This window comes from Mesoplodon bidens (genome assembly GCF_964165515.1).
Source record: "Mesoplodon bidens genome assembly, chromosome: 11".
Lineage (NCBI taxonomy): Eukaryota > Metazoa > Chordata > Mammalia > Artiodactyla > Ziphiidae > Mesoplodon > Mesoplodon bidens.
This window is the reverse complement of record NC_138167.1, coordinates 83,144,020-83,161,263: the sequence shown is the minus strand read 5'-3', so window position 1 is coordinate 83,161,263 and position 17,244 is coordinate 83,144,020. Positions and strand designations below refer to the sequence as shown.

Below are 17,244 nucleotides of genomic sequence, written 5' to 3'. Positions count from 1 at the left end.
TACTGCAACGGACTTGATGAGTTGCAACAGAGACCATATGGCCTGCAAAGCCTAAAATATTTACTATCTGGCCTTTTACAGAAGAAGTTTGATGACCCTTGAATTAGAGTAACTCCACTTTGATCCATCTTATTTATTGTTCTTCCCCATGGGAGTTCATTTGAAGAAAGGGTTCTACTGCCTTAAAAACAAGTTTTGGGTTTTTTTCTAAAGTATGTAAACTTTTCCAAAGGTCAGCCCAAAGAGCTAGCGTTCTTGTTCTTTTGCCACTCTGGGGGCAGGGCAGGGTGGGGTTCACAGTTCAGTTTGAAAATACAGATTGAGTAACTCAAGGCAATATTTGAAGATACATTATGGGTGATAAAAAGATTAACCATTTGTGCCACCAGAGATTTAAAGTCTGATAACAGGGATAAGACAGTAAATTCTTCCTCCTTATTTTTAAAATTTTTGCATATTATTCTCAAAAGAGAAATTAAACATAGCTTAAAAGGAAGGCATCTGGCTCATCTTCCTGTTCCATCAAATTAATAGCCAGTGAATTGCTACCTGTCCAGCAAATTCCCACTCTTCCTCATTTTTCCAAACTCAAAGATAGATTCCCTAAAAGTGTTGGTCTAATTTAGCTACCTCTCCTCTGTTTCCATAGCAACCAATACATTCCTGTAATTATTAATTTGCTTCGTGTCTCTGTAACTAAACTATAAGTAAGCTTCTTTGGTGTCTTCCTCTCTAAACACAGGAGGGACTATTTGTAATTTTAGGTAATATAGCACAATATTTCAGAGCACTGGCTTTGGAGTCAGACCTATCCTGCTTTCTCTAGCTGAGTGAATCTTTCCTCATCTATGAAATGGGAATAACAGTAGTAATGATGATGGTAATTTAGTTTGTTGTAAACCTTAACTGAGACGACGCCATGTAAAATGTTTAGTTGAGGTTTTGCCACATAGCACTATGTATCTGAGTGGCTGTTGTTTTGGTGGTGGTTGTTATTGTATCTCTAATATCTGACATAATGTCTTTTTTAAGTATTAAAAATCTTGTTGACTGGAACCAAGGTTTATTTTAAACATTTACCAACTTTGTGCTTTAGAGACGATTAAAAGTTAAAATTAAAGCTTGCCACTTGCCTAGAAAGAGTTGTCCCATGGATTTTCATTCAATAGTGATGATGATGTTTCTGTTCGATGTTCTTTTTTTTTTTTTTTTTGGTCTGTTCCAAAACCTGTGCTCTTTCCACATAGCTTATACAAAGTTGAGGTATAAATTGAATGCTTACCATGTGTCAAGGACTGTTCTAAATGCTTTATATTTATTTAGTCCTCGTAAGAACCCTGTGAGTTAGGTGTTAATTATTATTCCTGTTTTTAGATGAGACAGCCCAAGCAGAGAAGGATTATAATTTGCCATGGGTTACCAAGCTAGTAAGAGGCAGAATTGGGATTTGAATCCGCAGTCTGGCTCCAGAGTTTGTGTTCTTAACCTGCACAAACCTACCTGTCTTATTTGCTATATGCTTTATGTAGGCATATTTTAGGTAACGTTCTTGGAGTTTTAAGTTTGTTTACAGTGCTGGCATATGATACATAATACTCATTTGTGCTTGAATGAATTAATCAATATGATGGTATGATAAATTTATAATTGATATAGTATGATCATTGATTAATTCTTCTTGGCTTCAAGTAATAACTTTTTCACTGTAGGTCCTTTTCGGAGCTATCTTTAGCCAGGATTAGCTATTATGAAGCAATCTATTCTAATACTACAAAAATTTGGACAAAGAAATTGCTTAACAAATCTACTTATATTCCTAAATTCATTTTTTCTTGCTGGTACTCACTCAAAAAAAAAAGTCTGTGTTTTATTTAGCTTTTCCTTTTTTGGGTTACTCTGTTGAATTGTTTGTTGATTTTTTTTTTTTAATGGTACGTGGCATTGTGACAGATAATTCAATTCTTTATAGAAGAAGCCTTAAAGAATTTGGGCATACTTGTCATAATGTTGAATTTGGCCTCTAAAACTTCTGAAATACAGTTGACCTTTGAAACATAGGGGAGTTAGAGGCACCCACCCGCGTATAAATTCACAATCAGCCCTCTCTTTTCTCAGTTCCTCTTCCCGGGCTTCAACCAACCCTCCATTGTGTAGTGCTATAATATGTATTTATTTTTAAAAATCTTCATCAAAGTGGAACCCCACAGTTCAAACCCTTATTGTTAAAGGGTCAACTGTAGTAATGATCTTGAAATTTACTTTATGTCTCTTTCAGAATTCTCCGCTTTACCAGTACTTACAGGATCTGGGACACACAGACTTCGAAGTATGTTCTTCTCTGTCACCAAAACCAGAAAAATGCACAGTGACAGAGGGACAACAAAAGCCTCCTGCAAGAGCCCTGCCAAAAGTAAGAAGGCATACTCATTCTCTTTGACTCAATCTTTTGTTCTTTACTGATTATTTAAACTGCCTTTACCCTTATCCTTAAAAAAAACAAAAACAAAAAAACACCTTGTTGGCACCTCCATGTTCTCCCTTGGTAAGACTTTAATTTTTATTTCATCAGTAGTACATGTCTGTTTAGATAAACATGAATCCATGCTATTTTGGACTATCTCATGGGTAGTTTGTATAATGAATTAAAATTAATATGATTGAAGATTAAAATATATTACATATTTAAACATTGAAGTTATCTGGAAGGAACCAGACAAATAAACTAAAACCTTAATGAGAACCCAACTAACTATAGGATTCCTATAGTAACTAGAATTTTTTTCTTTGAGAGAGATTGGGATTGACATATATACACTAATATGTACAAAATAGATAACTAATTTTTAAAAAAAGAAAAAAATAGTGGGATAGCAAGTGCAGACAAAACAAAAAAAGTTTTTTAAAGAGAATACAAATTATAAGAAAGCAGATTAATACTTAATAAACAGTTTCAAGGATATATGATGGAGTGGGTGTATTTACCTCAATTTCTGATGCCCTTTATATCTGTAGTATCATATACTTTTATACAGTGAATATTTCATAGTTGATGTACATCATTGTGAGGCTGAGATACTAGAAGAAGCCACCAATAATTATGTTCTATAAAATATATTTACTAGATTGATTCATGTTCTATTAGCTGTATTTATTAAAATAAAAATTCCAGTATATTTCAGTTTTAACAAAAGGAATTCTAATTTAACAGAAAAGATATAACCAGATTACCTCATTTCTCAAGCATTCTAGTTTAATCAGTGTTTTATTATAATTCAAGTTCCTTTGGGGAGGAGAATTTTAAAGTTTTCAATTAGTCATTTACTCTGTGTGATAGAAAGGAAAAGACCTTTCCTTCTGTACTTCTTAGAAAAAGTCTAAAATGTGAGGTAATCAAGCTGGGCCCAATTGCAACAGCAGAGTAAACACCAGAGAAATGTTTTTTTTTTTTCCACTAACACTCACAAGGTGGGAGTTAGGGGAGCAAGAGTCCTCTGTACTTAAACCCTTTCTTCTCCTTGCTCCTTTCAAATATGAATGTTCCTGGGAAAAGTTTTGAAAGCAAGACCTAAAGATATATCTAAAAGATTATTGGGACTTCCCTGGTCGTCCAGTGGCTAAGACTTCGCGCTCCCAATGCAGGGGGCCCGGGTTCAATCCCTGGTCGGGGAACTAGATATCACATGCTGCAACTAAGAGTTCGCATGCCGCAACTGAAGATCCTGCATGCCGCAGTGGGGATCCTGAGTGCCGCAACTAAGACCTGGCATGGCCAAATAAATAAATATTTTTTAAAAAATAATAAAAGTAAAAGATTATTTACAGACTAAAATTTGAATTTGAGATTACTTGGCAACAAAAGACAAAGAATGGGCCAAGGGATAGTGCTGGGGCAGGAGATGTACATTGACCTCTTGTGTGTGTGAGTGTGTGTGTGTAAACTTGGGTTTTTTTTTTTTTTTTTTTTTTTTTTTTTTTTTTTGCGGTATGCGGGCCTCTCACTGTTGTGGCCTCTCCCGTTGCGGAGCACAGGCTCCGGATGCGCAGGCCCAGCGGCCATGGCTCACGGGCCCAGCCGCTCCGCGGCATATGGGATCCTCCCAGACCGGGGCACGAACCCGTATCCCCTGCATCGGCAGGCGGACTCTCAACCACTGCGCCACCAGGGAGGCCCATAAACTTGGGTTTTGTAAGTATTTAATTTTCATTTATGACAGGTATTTTTACATATAGAAATGTTGTTATTAATTTATAAATAAATGAGAGTTTAAAATTTCATCCTCTTAGAAATAGAGGAACAGTAAAAAGCATAGCCAGAGGGTGTTTTTCAAAATTACCACATGTCTAGAAAATTCATTTAGTCTTCATGTTACACATTTCAACTGTACAAGCTATATCTTTCTAAAATGGAGTTTTTCTAGATATGAAGCAGCTAAATTTTAGAAAGATTTGTTATTCCTTCTTAGCGGATATATTTTTAGAATTGCCCCCCAAATTCTGTTCAAGCTGTGAAGTAGCAGTTATTTTCTTTGGAAAGCAAATTTTCTATATGAGTCCATGATGAAACACTCATTAGCATTAATCACCCTTTTTAAACTTTTTTTAAAAATGTGTTTGTTAAAGTACTTATTGAGTAGTCTGTACTGGTATTCTTTTCATGAATATTCATTCTCTGTATATTTTTCTGGTTTCTGTTCCTGTGATTATTCTTAAACATTCCTCCCACAAAGTTTCAGCATCAGTCCTCTGCTTGATCTGTTTTCTCTGAGCTATCTCATCTGCTTTCTTACCCTCATTGGCCACTTTTGTTTATTCTCCATTTTCACTGAGTTCCAGATACTTATTAGACATTTCCATTTGCCTGTGCTCCAGGCAACTCAGATTCAACATGTCTAAAACAATTTTTTTTTCTCAGCATTCCTGAAACAAAATATTCTTTCTGTATTCCCAAATTACCACCCTCTCAATTATCTTGCAATTTCCCATCACTCCCACATTGATTTGGTCATTAAGTGACTCAACATCTTTGTCTTAAAAGCCAGTCCTTACTTATTACCATTTTTGCTAGTTCAAGCCTTTATCATTATTTAGCTGGGCTGTTGGATATCCTTCTAATCATGCTTCTTGGCAACACTCATTCCCCGCTAGTACAGCCTCTGCACTGTTGCCAGTTATTTTTCTAAAGTGCTGATTTTTATTGTTTCACTTCCTTATATAAAAACCTTTGGTGACTCCTCACAGTCTATAGGATAAATTCTAAACTGTTATTAAGACCACAGTCTTTTACAACCTATCTCAGTGTACCTTTTAAACTTCATTATTCTTCCCTTGGGTCTTAACTGTCCCAAACTATGCCACCATCCCCAATGGCATGTACTTCCATGGCTCTCTCCTTTATTCATCCTTTCCCCTTGCCTGGAGTGTTCTTCCCTCCATTGTTATTAAATTCCTATTCATCTATTAGGGCTTAGCTCCAGTGTCAGCTCCTCTTGACCTCCTTTTTCCCACACTTTTTCAGATTTTACATTGGTTTGTAATTATTTGTACTGTCTCTTCTAAGTTCTTGAAAACAGCAGTTATGTATATTCATCTTTGTTCCCATGACCCTTTTTCAGTACCTGGAATATAATAGTCACTCAATGAATGTAAACTCCATTTACTGGCCTGCTCAGGAAATGGGCTATTAAGGTAAATTGAATTTTTGATTGATTCAATAATATAACTTTTATTTCAATATGAGACAGGTTTTTTTAATTGATTAAAATATCTTTCTGCCTTAGTATTGTAGAATGAAATGCTCTTAATATTTGAGAACTTGGAGTACGTGGTTTTCATTTTGAAATACGTACCCAATACCATCGTCATGTGGACATAGGTAGTATATAGTGTACCCAAGATATGTAGGTTTACAGGTCTCATTCCAAACTCACTGAATCTGAATCTTTAGTTGGGGGGCCCAGGAGTATGTTTCTGACTGAATCCTCCAGGTGATTCTGATGTGTGAGTAAATTGGGGATCTAATAAGGAGGCTGCAACACACTGGCAAAGCATATAATATAACCTAGATGACTTTTTTCTTCCTTTTTCTGATAAAAGTTATGATCAATTAGAATTAAGTTATTTGAGTTTTTCTGCTGTTGAGGTGTGGTTTAATAATCCTTTACAATGTCATTCATCTCCTTCAGCGAGGCATCCTGTTAAAAGTGGCTGAAACCATCAAAAGCTGGATTTTGGTTCAGTGCAGGAAGAATGACGACTTACTTCACAAGTTGGTGAGTGTTCACTTTACTTCTTTTTTGTCACTTTTCAGGACTCCGGTTTATTAGTGAGAAAAGTGATGAATCCGAATTTGTTTTGCTACTGATTTGGGCAGTGATTGATTTTGATTAGAAATTCTGGGCTGTTCTTCAAAAGGAGACTGTCTGCTTCATGAACTGTTAAAGTTTGTTTGTATCACCTAAGGAAAAAAAAAAAGGAAAGGAAGTTCTTCAGTAACTGGGGATCTTTGCACTTGGACTCATTAGTATTATTTCATAGGTCTTCTAAGAGGTTATTAGCCACTGAGAATAGGATATTCTGGTAATTATCGAAGCCCTATTTGTTAGATTACTCATTTCCTGCTGCCGTCTTCCTCCACTGACAGGTATTCCTCTCCGTGAGGAATGGAATAGATCTATTAGTGGGACCCTCCCCCTTTTCATTAGGAACTTGACTGTCTCTATTCCACAGCCTATGATTACAAAGTTTGGGCAAAATCAAGAGTGGTTCCTCCCTAATTTATTTATCATTAATCTACCATTCTCTGACAACTTCATATATAAAATTTAGTCTTCCGGGACTGATAAATCACAGAATTTCCCAAAGACTAGCTTGATCTCTGAGCCCCAAGAGGGAGTACATCCTAACAATATGAAGTCTAGGTAATATAGCTAAAAAAAATTAAAGTTTTAAAATTCTTATGACTCTCACAAGTAAGCAGATTTCAGAATCTTCTGCTGCCCTGTGACCTTAAGATGATAATGATCATTCTTGTAAACTATCATTTGTCAAAGGATGTTTACAAAGTGCTTTCACATTTTGATTTGTTAATCCAAATGCTGTATAAGGTTTAGTGTGTTTTACCACTTGGAAGCCTGAGGGTCAGACATTTCAGTTTGGTTAAGAATACTTATTAAGGGTTTCCCTGGTGGCGCAGTGGTTGAGAGTCCGCCTGCCGATGCTGCCGATGCAGGGGGCGTGGGTTCGTGCCGCGGTCCGGGAGGATCCCACATGTTGCAGAGCAGCTGGGCCCGTGAGCCATGGCCGCTGAGCCTGCGCGTCCGGAGCCTGTGCTCCGCAACGGGAGAGGCCACAACAGAGAGAGGCCCGCGTACCGCAAAAAAAAAACTTATTAATTGAATTGTTCGAGAATGTTCAGCTAGAAAGTGATCAGAATTTGAACTCGGGTCTCCTGGTTTCAAATCCCAGGCTCTTTTCATTATAATATACCAACTTTCTAGCTTGAGTATTACTATGTTTTGACTGACTAAAATTACTTTTTTAGCAATCTTATATGGGCAAGTTCTCTCTTCAGGGTTTCATCTTCATAGGTGTGTTGAAAAGGTCAATGAAGTGTCTTGTCATCTACGTAGACATCATCTCTAGCCAGGTGGAGCCATCCTCATTCTTCAGTAATACTAGGACTGTGGTAAGGTATATGGATCCATATACATTTTTCTGTGGTTTAATCATAGTCTGCATAGTCCTGATCTTTTCATTCTTGGTTCTTTATCACTGGCCACATGCTTCATGTCATATTTCACTGTAAAGTACCAGCTTCTGAATGCATCCCTTTTGTGCCTATATTATGCAGAATTGTAGGAAGTACATTCCTGAGAAATAGTTTACTGGTAATGGAACAAGGAATGGCCCAGTTAGCATCTGGCATGAGATTGCTTGACTTTTCCCCTTGATTATGAAATATTTTAAATTTTGTTAGCTATACAGATATTGAACCAGTCTCTTCCTTTTATAAAGATACTGGCAATTGCTCCATGATATCTGAACATTTTACCATTGTTCATTTTCATTAAGGTAGTACTTTTCTTCTTAAAGATTAAAAAAAAATTCCTTTATAGCAAGTATGATGTTAGTGGTATTGGCACTTTTTAAGTGCTTTTTAGCCTATAAAGTGCTATCATACACTATTTCACTTGATCCTCATCAGCTTTATTAAATAGCACTATATATTAAAAAGTGTGTAAGATCATTGAAGTATATTGACACATGAATACGTTCTCTTCTCCATCCCTAGGGGCCAAAATAGAAATCTCTTTATTCTTTAGCTGTGCTTCTCATAGTCTTTTGATTCCATCCAAGTGGAATTCATCCTACGTTATCTTCTCATGCTATTTCTCTGTTTAAATTCTAAAAAGATCCCTACTACCTATCAAATCAAGTCCAATTCATCACTTTGGCTGGCATGAAGGAGTCTGCGTAATTTGGCCCTAATCTACCTTTCCAGCTTTATCCCCCAATATTTTCATCAGCCCAATGCACCCTTCCTTTTCCTTTATTCCTTGCCTATTCTCTATGTCTATATTTGTACTATTATACTGTGAAATTTGTTCCATTTTTCTATTATTGGAATCTTTCCACTAAGCGGTACTTGCTCTTCCTCAAGGCCTTTCCCAGAAACTTCAGTCTGTTGGATCTCTTATTTTGTGCAACCACCTTGTAATAATTATCTATGCTATGTTCTGTAAGTTTGTGTATCCTGTGAGCTTTTCTTTATTGTATTTTTAATTATTCCATATGTACTAACAACACTAACAGCTAACACTTACATAGCGCTTACTGCGTGCCAGATATTCTTAGTAGTTTATAAATACGTACTTATTTAATCCTTGCAACAACCCTGTGAAGTGGGTACTGTTATTATCCTCACTTTGCAGATGAGGAAACTGGAACAGAAAGGTTATTAACTTGCTTAAGTTGTGGGACCAAAATATAAACCCAGGCACTAAGTAAGTCTTGATACTTGTTGAGGGCGAGCCAAAGTTCACGTAGCACACCTCCCCCCAGCACAGAGCACCCATACTATTAATACTGCCTCGAATCACACTGGTTTGGGGGAGGCTTTATCCCAGTTCTGCAACAGGTCTGATGCCAAGGAGTGGCGTTGAAGAAGGTGAGTTCCTGATTAAGCGGCATGCCCGTAAGAGGGTCTGTGAGAGGAAGAGTTCCCAATCTGCATTAACAGCCTCCCCCTCTCTGTCAGCCTTAGCCTTCATTTAATTAGGCTTCTTTAAACTTACCCCTACACAGTTACTTAGAGGTCTCATACAAGGCCTGATTGCAAGTTTTTGTAGCAGAAGTTTTATTTTTAGTACTCGTATTTGAATATGGTCATGTCTGATTGGGGAATCCAAACCAAATTATAAGGCCAATATGTGAAGGTTTATTTTAAGGATTACTGGGAAAGCTACCATGCTCCACCCCCTGCCCTCCTGCCTTCCACTGCCCACCTGCTGTCGCTCCCCTGCAGCCCACTTCCCCCTCTCCACCCCCAACAGTAATATACAGTGAGTTGTGCTGTTCTCTCTCTATGAAAGTGGGGTGGGATGTCGAAAACCTAAGTAGTTCCTACTGTTAGGACTGTAAGAGAGAGGAGGCGGTAGTTCAAACCTGAACCATGGAAGTGCTGCAGGGGTGTGTGCAGGGGGTGTCAGTAGATGGTAAAAAAGCCTTAGAGGCTAAGAGGAAGATCAGCATGCCACTGGGATTTTTTTTTTTTAGATAATTAAAAGAAATATATCCAAATAGGCCTAATATTAAAAATATTCTTCTCCTTCTCTAAAAGTGATGGATAGCCCATGACCAAGAGGATATGTGCTCTTAGTGTATGGATCACTGCATAGTGTATGGATCTGTAGTGTATAGATCCCTGGTTAAGTCCTCATGGTTAGCTAGGGCTAGAATCTGTGGTGTGGGAATGATGAAGAAGAGCAAAGCCACTGCCCTCAAACCCTAGACCTAACTGGTTTTACTTTAATTGCTAAGGGTCTTGTCCATTAGAAGTTCTCTTTATTTTTATCATACAATAGTATCTCCCTATTCCTAAGTTTAATACAAAATAAAACTAAATTTTCGGGTAGAGGAGACCATATTCAGGGAAGAAGAATCAACTACCAAAGACTTAGGGTTTGAAATCATAATCCTGGAAAGTTACTTAATCTCTTGGAGCTTCAGTTTTCTCCTCTGTAGAGTGGACAGGAGGATGACAATGTACATCACAGGCTTACCGTGAGGATCGCTCTAACACTGCTACTTCATCTCTCACCCCTCCACCAGGTACACTCTGCAAAAAGTAATATTGGTGACTTGCAGGTCCCCAAACTAGAAGAGACTTGCTTTCATTCTGTCTCATCCCATTCTTCCAACTCTTTCATCTGGTTCATCCTTTAAGATTCAGTTTAGGCATCACCTCTTTTACTTTCTCTTTGTTGCAGGTTTTGTTCCTTCTCTGCCATTTTGATAATAACCTAGTTATACCTCATCACACTTCTTTGCACTTACTTTTCAGTCCTCTGCGTTAGACTATGAACTCTCTAAGAGTAAAGTCTTGTATGTCTTGTTCATATTTTTATGCTTTTGATGTCAAGCACGTTGCCTGGTATGTATTCCTTGATAGGTGGGTAGAAGGAAAAGAGGGAGGAATAAATAAGCTGCTATATGTGAAAGCATTTTGTAAACTATAAAGTGCTATGCACATGTTTTTGTCATTTTGTATTATATTCCTTAATGATATATTTTTAATACATTCTAAATGTCCATTTTTAGAAAGCCTTGATCCTGCTGATGTAATTCTTAGATATTGGCTATATTGTTACAGCATCCAGGGACAACATCTTCTGTTACAGGATTTTATTTTCCATGTTGTTTTCCAACAATTTAATTAATTAGGCTTAACTCAACAGGTTTATTAATCTGTAATTACTTCACATCTGTTTATTAAAAATATATATTTCACTCACATGTGGCTCCATAGTGTCTACCTCAGTCTTTATTGTTTCACATTTATAATGAAAATAAAACCCTCTCCATCATACTGAAAATAGATTGACTATTGTTTCTTCTTCTTGGAGTCTGTACTGAAAATAAACACCTCTAATTTTATTAGCAGGGTAGGAGCTTAATACTTAATACAAAATTATGCATGTATTAATACCTCTCTTCCGGTCTTTTAATGTCAAGGATATTGGATTCCGACTCGACTCATTACATACCATCCTGCAACAGGAAGTCCTGTTACAAGAGGATGTGGAACTGATTGAGCTACTTGATCCCAGTGTCCTGTCTGCAGGGCAACCTCAACAACAGGAAAATGGACACCTTCCAACACTTTGCTCCCTGGCGACCCCTAATATTTGGTACTGTCCAGAAAACATCTATCCGTTGCTTACATACAGAGTATTACCAGAGGAAATCCATCATCACGTTCTCCATTATAAAGGCATTATAAACATTTTAGCATTTTAATTAATGTAATGATATGCCAGAGGTTAAAAAAAAAAAAGTCCCTTTCTAAAGTAAATACTATTTCAAGTGAAGGTGGAAAAAATATCCAGTTTGATTATTATATACTTTCAACTCAGTATAGTTAGTGCTGTGTTTAACAACCCAATAAGCAGGTATAACATATGCCAAAAAAAAATCTCTCTTACCTATATACCTATACACATGTGCGCATGAAGGCCTAGCCAGTGCTGTATGTTTCTTTACCATTAATAGATTATGTAATAATTACATTGTAGAGACACCAAGGATAGGACATGGGGCATGGAGGTAAACGGTTGAATCCTGCTTTGTTGGGTGAGAAGAGATCATAGACAATAGACAATTCAAACTATCCTAAAACTTGTCAACCACTTAAAGTATTTGGGTCTAATGCAGAAGTCTCAGGCCATAATCTGTTAAAAAGAAATATATATGTATAGTAAAAAGGGATTATATATACAGAACTGTTAATAGCCTCTTCCTATTAAAGTATGAGTTTATTAAATGAACTAAATTATTGCTCGAACTGTTCAAGCCATATGGGCAGTTACACTCATTGGCCGCAGTGTTCTGAATTTATCTGTCTTTCCTGTCACATTGACAAATGCTTCATATTGTAATAGATAGCAAAGTATGGTGTTTTCCAAATATGTAGTCACTCAGATATCATGATGAAGTAAAGCATGTTATCCTTTAAAAATATAAGAACTTAAGGAGCTGCTAGAAGGAAGCATAGGTTTTAAGAATTTTATAACTTTATATTCAAGTTTTCTTTGACCTCAAATGTCATTAAGCAATTCTGAGCCCTATAAATACGTTATAGACTTTGCTATAAATACATAAAAGTATATGATGAGATTTTGCTTTATGATATTACCAATATTGTCTAACAGTAAAGGATTCCAAGGGAAATTAGGGCAGGCAAATATTTATTAAGAAGCATTCTTACATTTTCTTTATAGTTTGACTATATAACTGCCTTCAAGTAGTGTTGATGTTGTTTCTCGGATATCCTCAGATACAGCTCCCCTATATTTACCTCTTTCTTTTATTTTCACATTTTCATCTAAGCCTTCATTGCTTGAATGATGTATGTTAGTCTGTAGATTTGTAATTGACCTAAATTTAAAAAATTTCATACATATTTTGACTTCAGTTAAAGCAGTTTAAAAATACAAAGCTTGTCCATATTACGGTCTGCAGTAAATATGTATATTCCAGAATTGTGGTGATGGTTATTTAAAATTAATGATAAAATAAAAAATAAAATTAATGATAAAATAAAATAAGATGGGGCTTCCCTAGTGTTGCAGTAGTTGAGAGTCCGCCTGCTGATGCAGGGGACACGGGTTTGTGCCCTGGTCCAGGAAGATCCCACATGCCGTGGAGCGGCTGGGCCCGTGAGCCATGGCCGCTGAGCCTGTGTGTCCGGAGCCTGTGCTCTGCAACGGGAGAGGCCACAACAGTGAGAGGCCCACATACCGCAAAAAATAAATAAATAAAATAAAATAAAATAAAATAAGATGACTTTATTCAAAGCAATTACTCATGAAGTATATATTATTTCTAATTGGAAAAATGCTTATATTTTCTTGAGGTATTATATGTTTTTGCACAGATAATTAAAGTCTAATTTTAGGGGCTTCCCTGGTGGCGCAGTGGTTGAGAGTCCGCCTGCCGATGCAGGGGACAGGGGTTCGTGCCCCGGTCCGGGAAGATCCCACATGCCGCGGAGCAGCTGGGCCCGTGAGCCATGGCCGCTGAGCCTGCGCGTCCGGAGCCTGTGCTCTGCAACGGGAGAGGCCACAACAGTGAGAGGCCCGCGTACCGCAAAAAAAAAAAAAAAAAAAAAAGTCTAATTTTAGGGGGAAAGACCTCATGATATCTCGAAATATTAAAGGTTTTTAGTATTAAAAATTACTAAAAATTAAAGTTTTTTTAAATTTTATATTTGTAAAGTCAGATTTTAAAATCTGTAATTTGTTTTTAGGTTAAAGAACACATATCTTCTAAAAAAAAAAAAAAAAGGTTTTTTCAGAAGATACCTATTTATGTCCTTTACCTAAACTGATTAGCTCTAGACAGTGGGTGTCTAGCAACTAGACAGTGGTGCTAGATATTTTTTAACTGTTTCATATTACTTTTTAAATGTCATATTTTATAAAGTCATACTTTATAAAGAAGCTAGCATTTTATCTATTTTAGGAAACCTGAATTACTAACTAAAGTAACTCATCTTTCTCTGGACTGATGGATATCATTTTTTTGGCTTTTCTATTCTAGGGATGTCTCAGTGCTATTTGCCTTCATTAGTTTGCTCATTATGCTTCCCACTTGGTGGATTGTATCTTCCTGGCTGCTATGGGGAGTGATTCTATTTGTTTATCTGATCATAAGAGCTTTGAGATTATGGAGGACAGCAAAACTACAAATAACCCTAAAAAAATACAATGTCCATTTGGAAGATATAGCAACAAATAGCCGAGGTTTTACTAACCTCGTGAGAAAAGCTTTACGTCTCATTCAAGAAACTGAAGTCATTTCCAGAGGATTTACACTGTGAGTTCATTTTTCATTTTATTTTTTAAATAATTCTTTTCTACTACATAGTTAAATTAGAATGTTTATTACCTATTTTCATTTTTGTTTTGCATTTACAGAAAAAACTAGGTTTCTCTTTAGCACTTATTAAAGTCTGTTAACTGCTAAGTGAAAGAATAAATACATTATATATTAGATTTAATAAGTGGTATGATTCTTTTTTCTACTTTGAGAAACCAAAGTGCTTTGAGACTCATGATTATTTCTGTGTGTTACTACGTGATTACATAAGATAATATATAGAGAGAGCCTTGATCCTCGCATGCAGTAGTTACCCAATAAATATTTGTTCTCTTTACTCACTGTCAGATGCTCTCTTTACTCAGTTTACATGGTAGATGTATCTGACAAGAATTCATTTTGAAAACTCTTGCCATGTATTAATAATATTCTTTAGGTTAATATTACTAGATATTTTGGCACTGATACTCTCAGATACTCTCACTGATATTTAATATGGGAAATTAAATATTCAACAGTCTAGCTGTAAGTGTATTAAGCTACCGGATGATAGGCTATTTATTCTATTATTAAAGGGAAAACACCAATTATGTTCCATATTCTATGCCAGACAATTTTGCATACAACTAAAGGCATACAATTATAAGCGGTAGAGCAAATGTTCAAGTTCATTCCATCTGCCTCTAAAGCTTATTTCCCGTACACTAGGCTGCCAGCTAAGCACTTACAGATGACAGTTGTAGTATAGTATATTTAATAATTTATATAACTCATATAACGTCTGCAACCTATAGGTGGGAGAAAGTAAGTATATGGCAGAGAATAATTGTTGCTCTTAATTAGTTGTATCTGGAAAGTCATGAAAAGAGGCGGGCAGAAGAACCTTGGGTAGTCATTGCACCCTCCACTCTGCTCACTCTAGAGTAGTACCTAAACAATCTTGGCATAAAAGCTGTATTTGGAATATCATGAAACAGGAAAGTAGAAGAATCTCCAGTAATCCTCTCATTTTTCACTCTGTTGTGTTCTGGAACACTGTTTTAAACTCCAGAGACATGAGAGAGATTTTATAATTTCTCTTTCTGCTTAATTCAAAATGTAACAGTCCTTAGTGTCTGTTAATTTTGGTCTTTCCATTGTAGTTAAAGTCCACTTCTTGTTGATAGAGCGTAGCAAATATTGAGTGTCAAATTTTAAAAGTTAAAAATCGTACTAAGTAAGTACTATAGCTCCTTTTCGTTCTGGACTTGCACAACAAGAGGACTGACAGGTTAAGCAAAGTGGCTCTGTGTCCAATTAATGCTTAGGCCTGTATAGATGATTCTGTGCCTTTTGTCATTGTCCCACTTTTACCCATATGTATAGAATTGGCATGAAGAGCTAAAATGGGCCCGTTAGGCATGATTTCCCTCTGGATTATGACTTCTATCTATTCAAATGCAGACAGACAGAAAAAGTTTTGGAACAATTGTACTTCACTTGTCTCCATCTCACTGGAAAATGGATTGAAAAAATTATGAGGAATAATAAATTTTGAATCATAATTTTTTAGAAATATTTTCATTTTTAAGACTGAGTTAGTAAAATGGAACACAAACGATAGTGTCCATATATTGAAAATATTAGTGCTGTTTTATTCTGCCTCAGCTTTTCCTCTCTAGCAAATAATTTAACCCTTCTTTGCCTCATTTCTTTATTTTAAAATAAGCCTATCCATCATTGTCCTGTTTTTTATAGATTTTTAATGCCTGAATATGTTTAGTTTGGTTTAACATTTTTTTAAGTTTTGAGTTAGATGTCTTATTTTACAAATTTGTGGTTATAGTGTAAGAAATTTATAAATTCCAAATACTTTGTTTTACTATTAGGAGAGGTTACTAGTTAGGTGAAAAACTTATTGTCTGGAAAACTATATAATATGAAGTCACTCATAGTTTTATTTATAAAAGCATAATACATTACATGGTGTTGTTGCAAATAGGTACTCCCCATTTATCTTTGGAAAAGTGCTTATGAAATGTGCCTCCTCTTGAACAGTTTTGAGAGTAGCTATGCTACTACGTAGTAACCCTTACTTTGCCTTTCTACTTGCATTCCCCTGTTGGCCACTGGTCCTGTTATCTTTCTGCGTCCCCTACTTCATTTTGAGTAGGTAAGTGCCAGTGGCTGCAGGTGGGTAAGTCATTTTACCCTACTCTTATGAATGTACAGAATGTATTTCTATACAGTATTTGATTGTTCTGTACAAATGACCAAAAATACGATTGATGAACATATGTAAATGCATATTAAGAATGTGAAAGTGTTTATAATTAAGGCTTTCAGACTTACTGTATACATAGGTTTTGAAAACTAAATGTAAAGTAGTACCACTTTAGTATATTCTGGCAGATAGAGTGTCTGTATCAAAAAGTTACAGTTTCTTATATAAATATTCCTACAGTTCTACTATATTTCAATTAAAATTTGTTGTTTCCCCATATCAGAGGGAGCCTTTATTCTTTGAGATTTTAATTTTTCATTTGTCTTTTTTCTGGTGGCTATATATGTGTCAGGGAAATATCTATTTATGAGACCTGAGTTGGGATATTTATAAGCATTTTCTAATGAAAATCATGAAAAAGGAATTTTTTTTCCTAAGTTTAATAGAATTGTGGATTTAGAAAACAAAAACTTTAGGACACCTGTACAGTTGTATCACATTTTACTTTTCAAGTTTGCTTGACAGGGTCAGTGCTGCTTGCCCATTTAATAAAGCTGGACAGCATCCCAGTCAGCATCTCATCGGTCTTCGGAAAGCTGTCTACAGAACTGTAAGAGCCAACTTTCAAGCAGCAAGGCTAGCTACCCTATACATGCTGAAAAAATATCCTTTTCTGTCTGTATGTAAGAATAAGCAATGTTTCAGGAGTCCTGAATATAGATATCATACCTGCATCCTATAAAAGTTAACTGTAAACTGAAATTGCCTATTTTGAAGCTGATTTCCATCATCACTTCTATTTTAAAACTAGGGGAATGACAATAATAGACAGGAAGAAAGTTCTTCTGCTCTCATGTGGCTCATTTTTAACAAGGAACACACTTGAAGTCCCTCCCTTCACTGGTCCAAAGAATAACGTCAAAAGAACCTGGCTTCTCTAGGTC

General features: G+C 36.1%; 1 protein-coding gene across 5 annotated transcripts in view; it reads left to right on the top strand.

Moving 5' to 3' along the window:
- VEZT (vezatin, adherens junctions transmembrane protein) overlaps positions 1–17,244 on the top strand; it is a 76,190-nt gene that overhangs the window by 33,517 nt on the left and 25,429 nt on the right. For 3 of the 5 annotated variants that reach the window (XM_081248706.1, XM_081248708.1, XM_081248709.1), the window contains exons 2-6: positions 2,276–2,410; positions 6,183–6,269; positions 11,233–11,408; positions 13,819–14,094; positions 16,814–16,963. In XM_081248706.1, coding sequence (XP_081104832.1) covers positions 2,276–2,410; positions 6,183–6,269; positions 11,233–11,408; positions 13,819–14,094; positions 16,814–16,963 — 824 coding nt within the window. Of the gene's footprint in view, positions 1–2,275; positions 2,411–6,182; positions 6,270–7,570; positions 7,685–11,232; positions 11,409–13,818; positions 14,095–16,813; positions 16,964–17,244 lie in introns of all 5 variants that reach the window. The other 2 variants (XM_081248710.1, XM_081248707.1) reach the window with 2 other exon arrangements.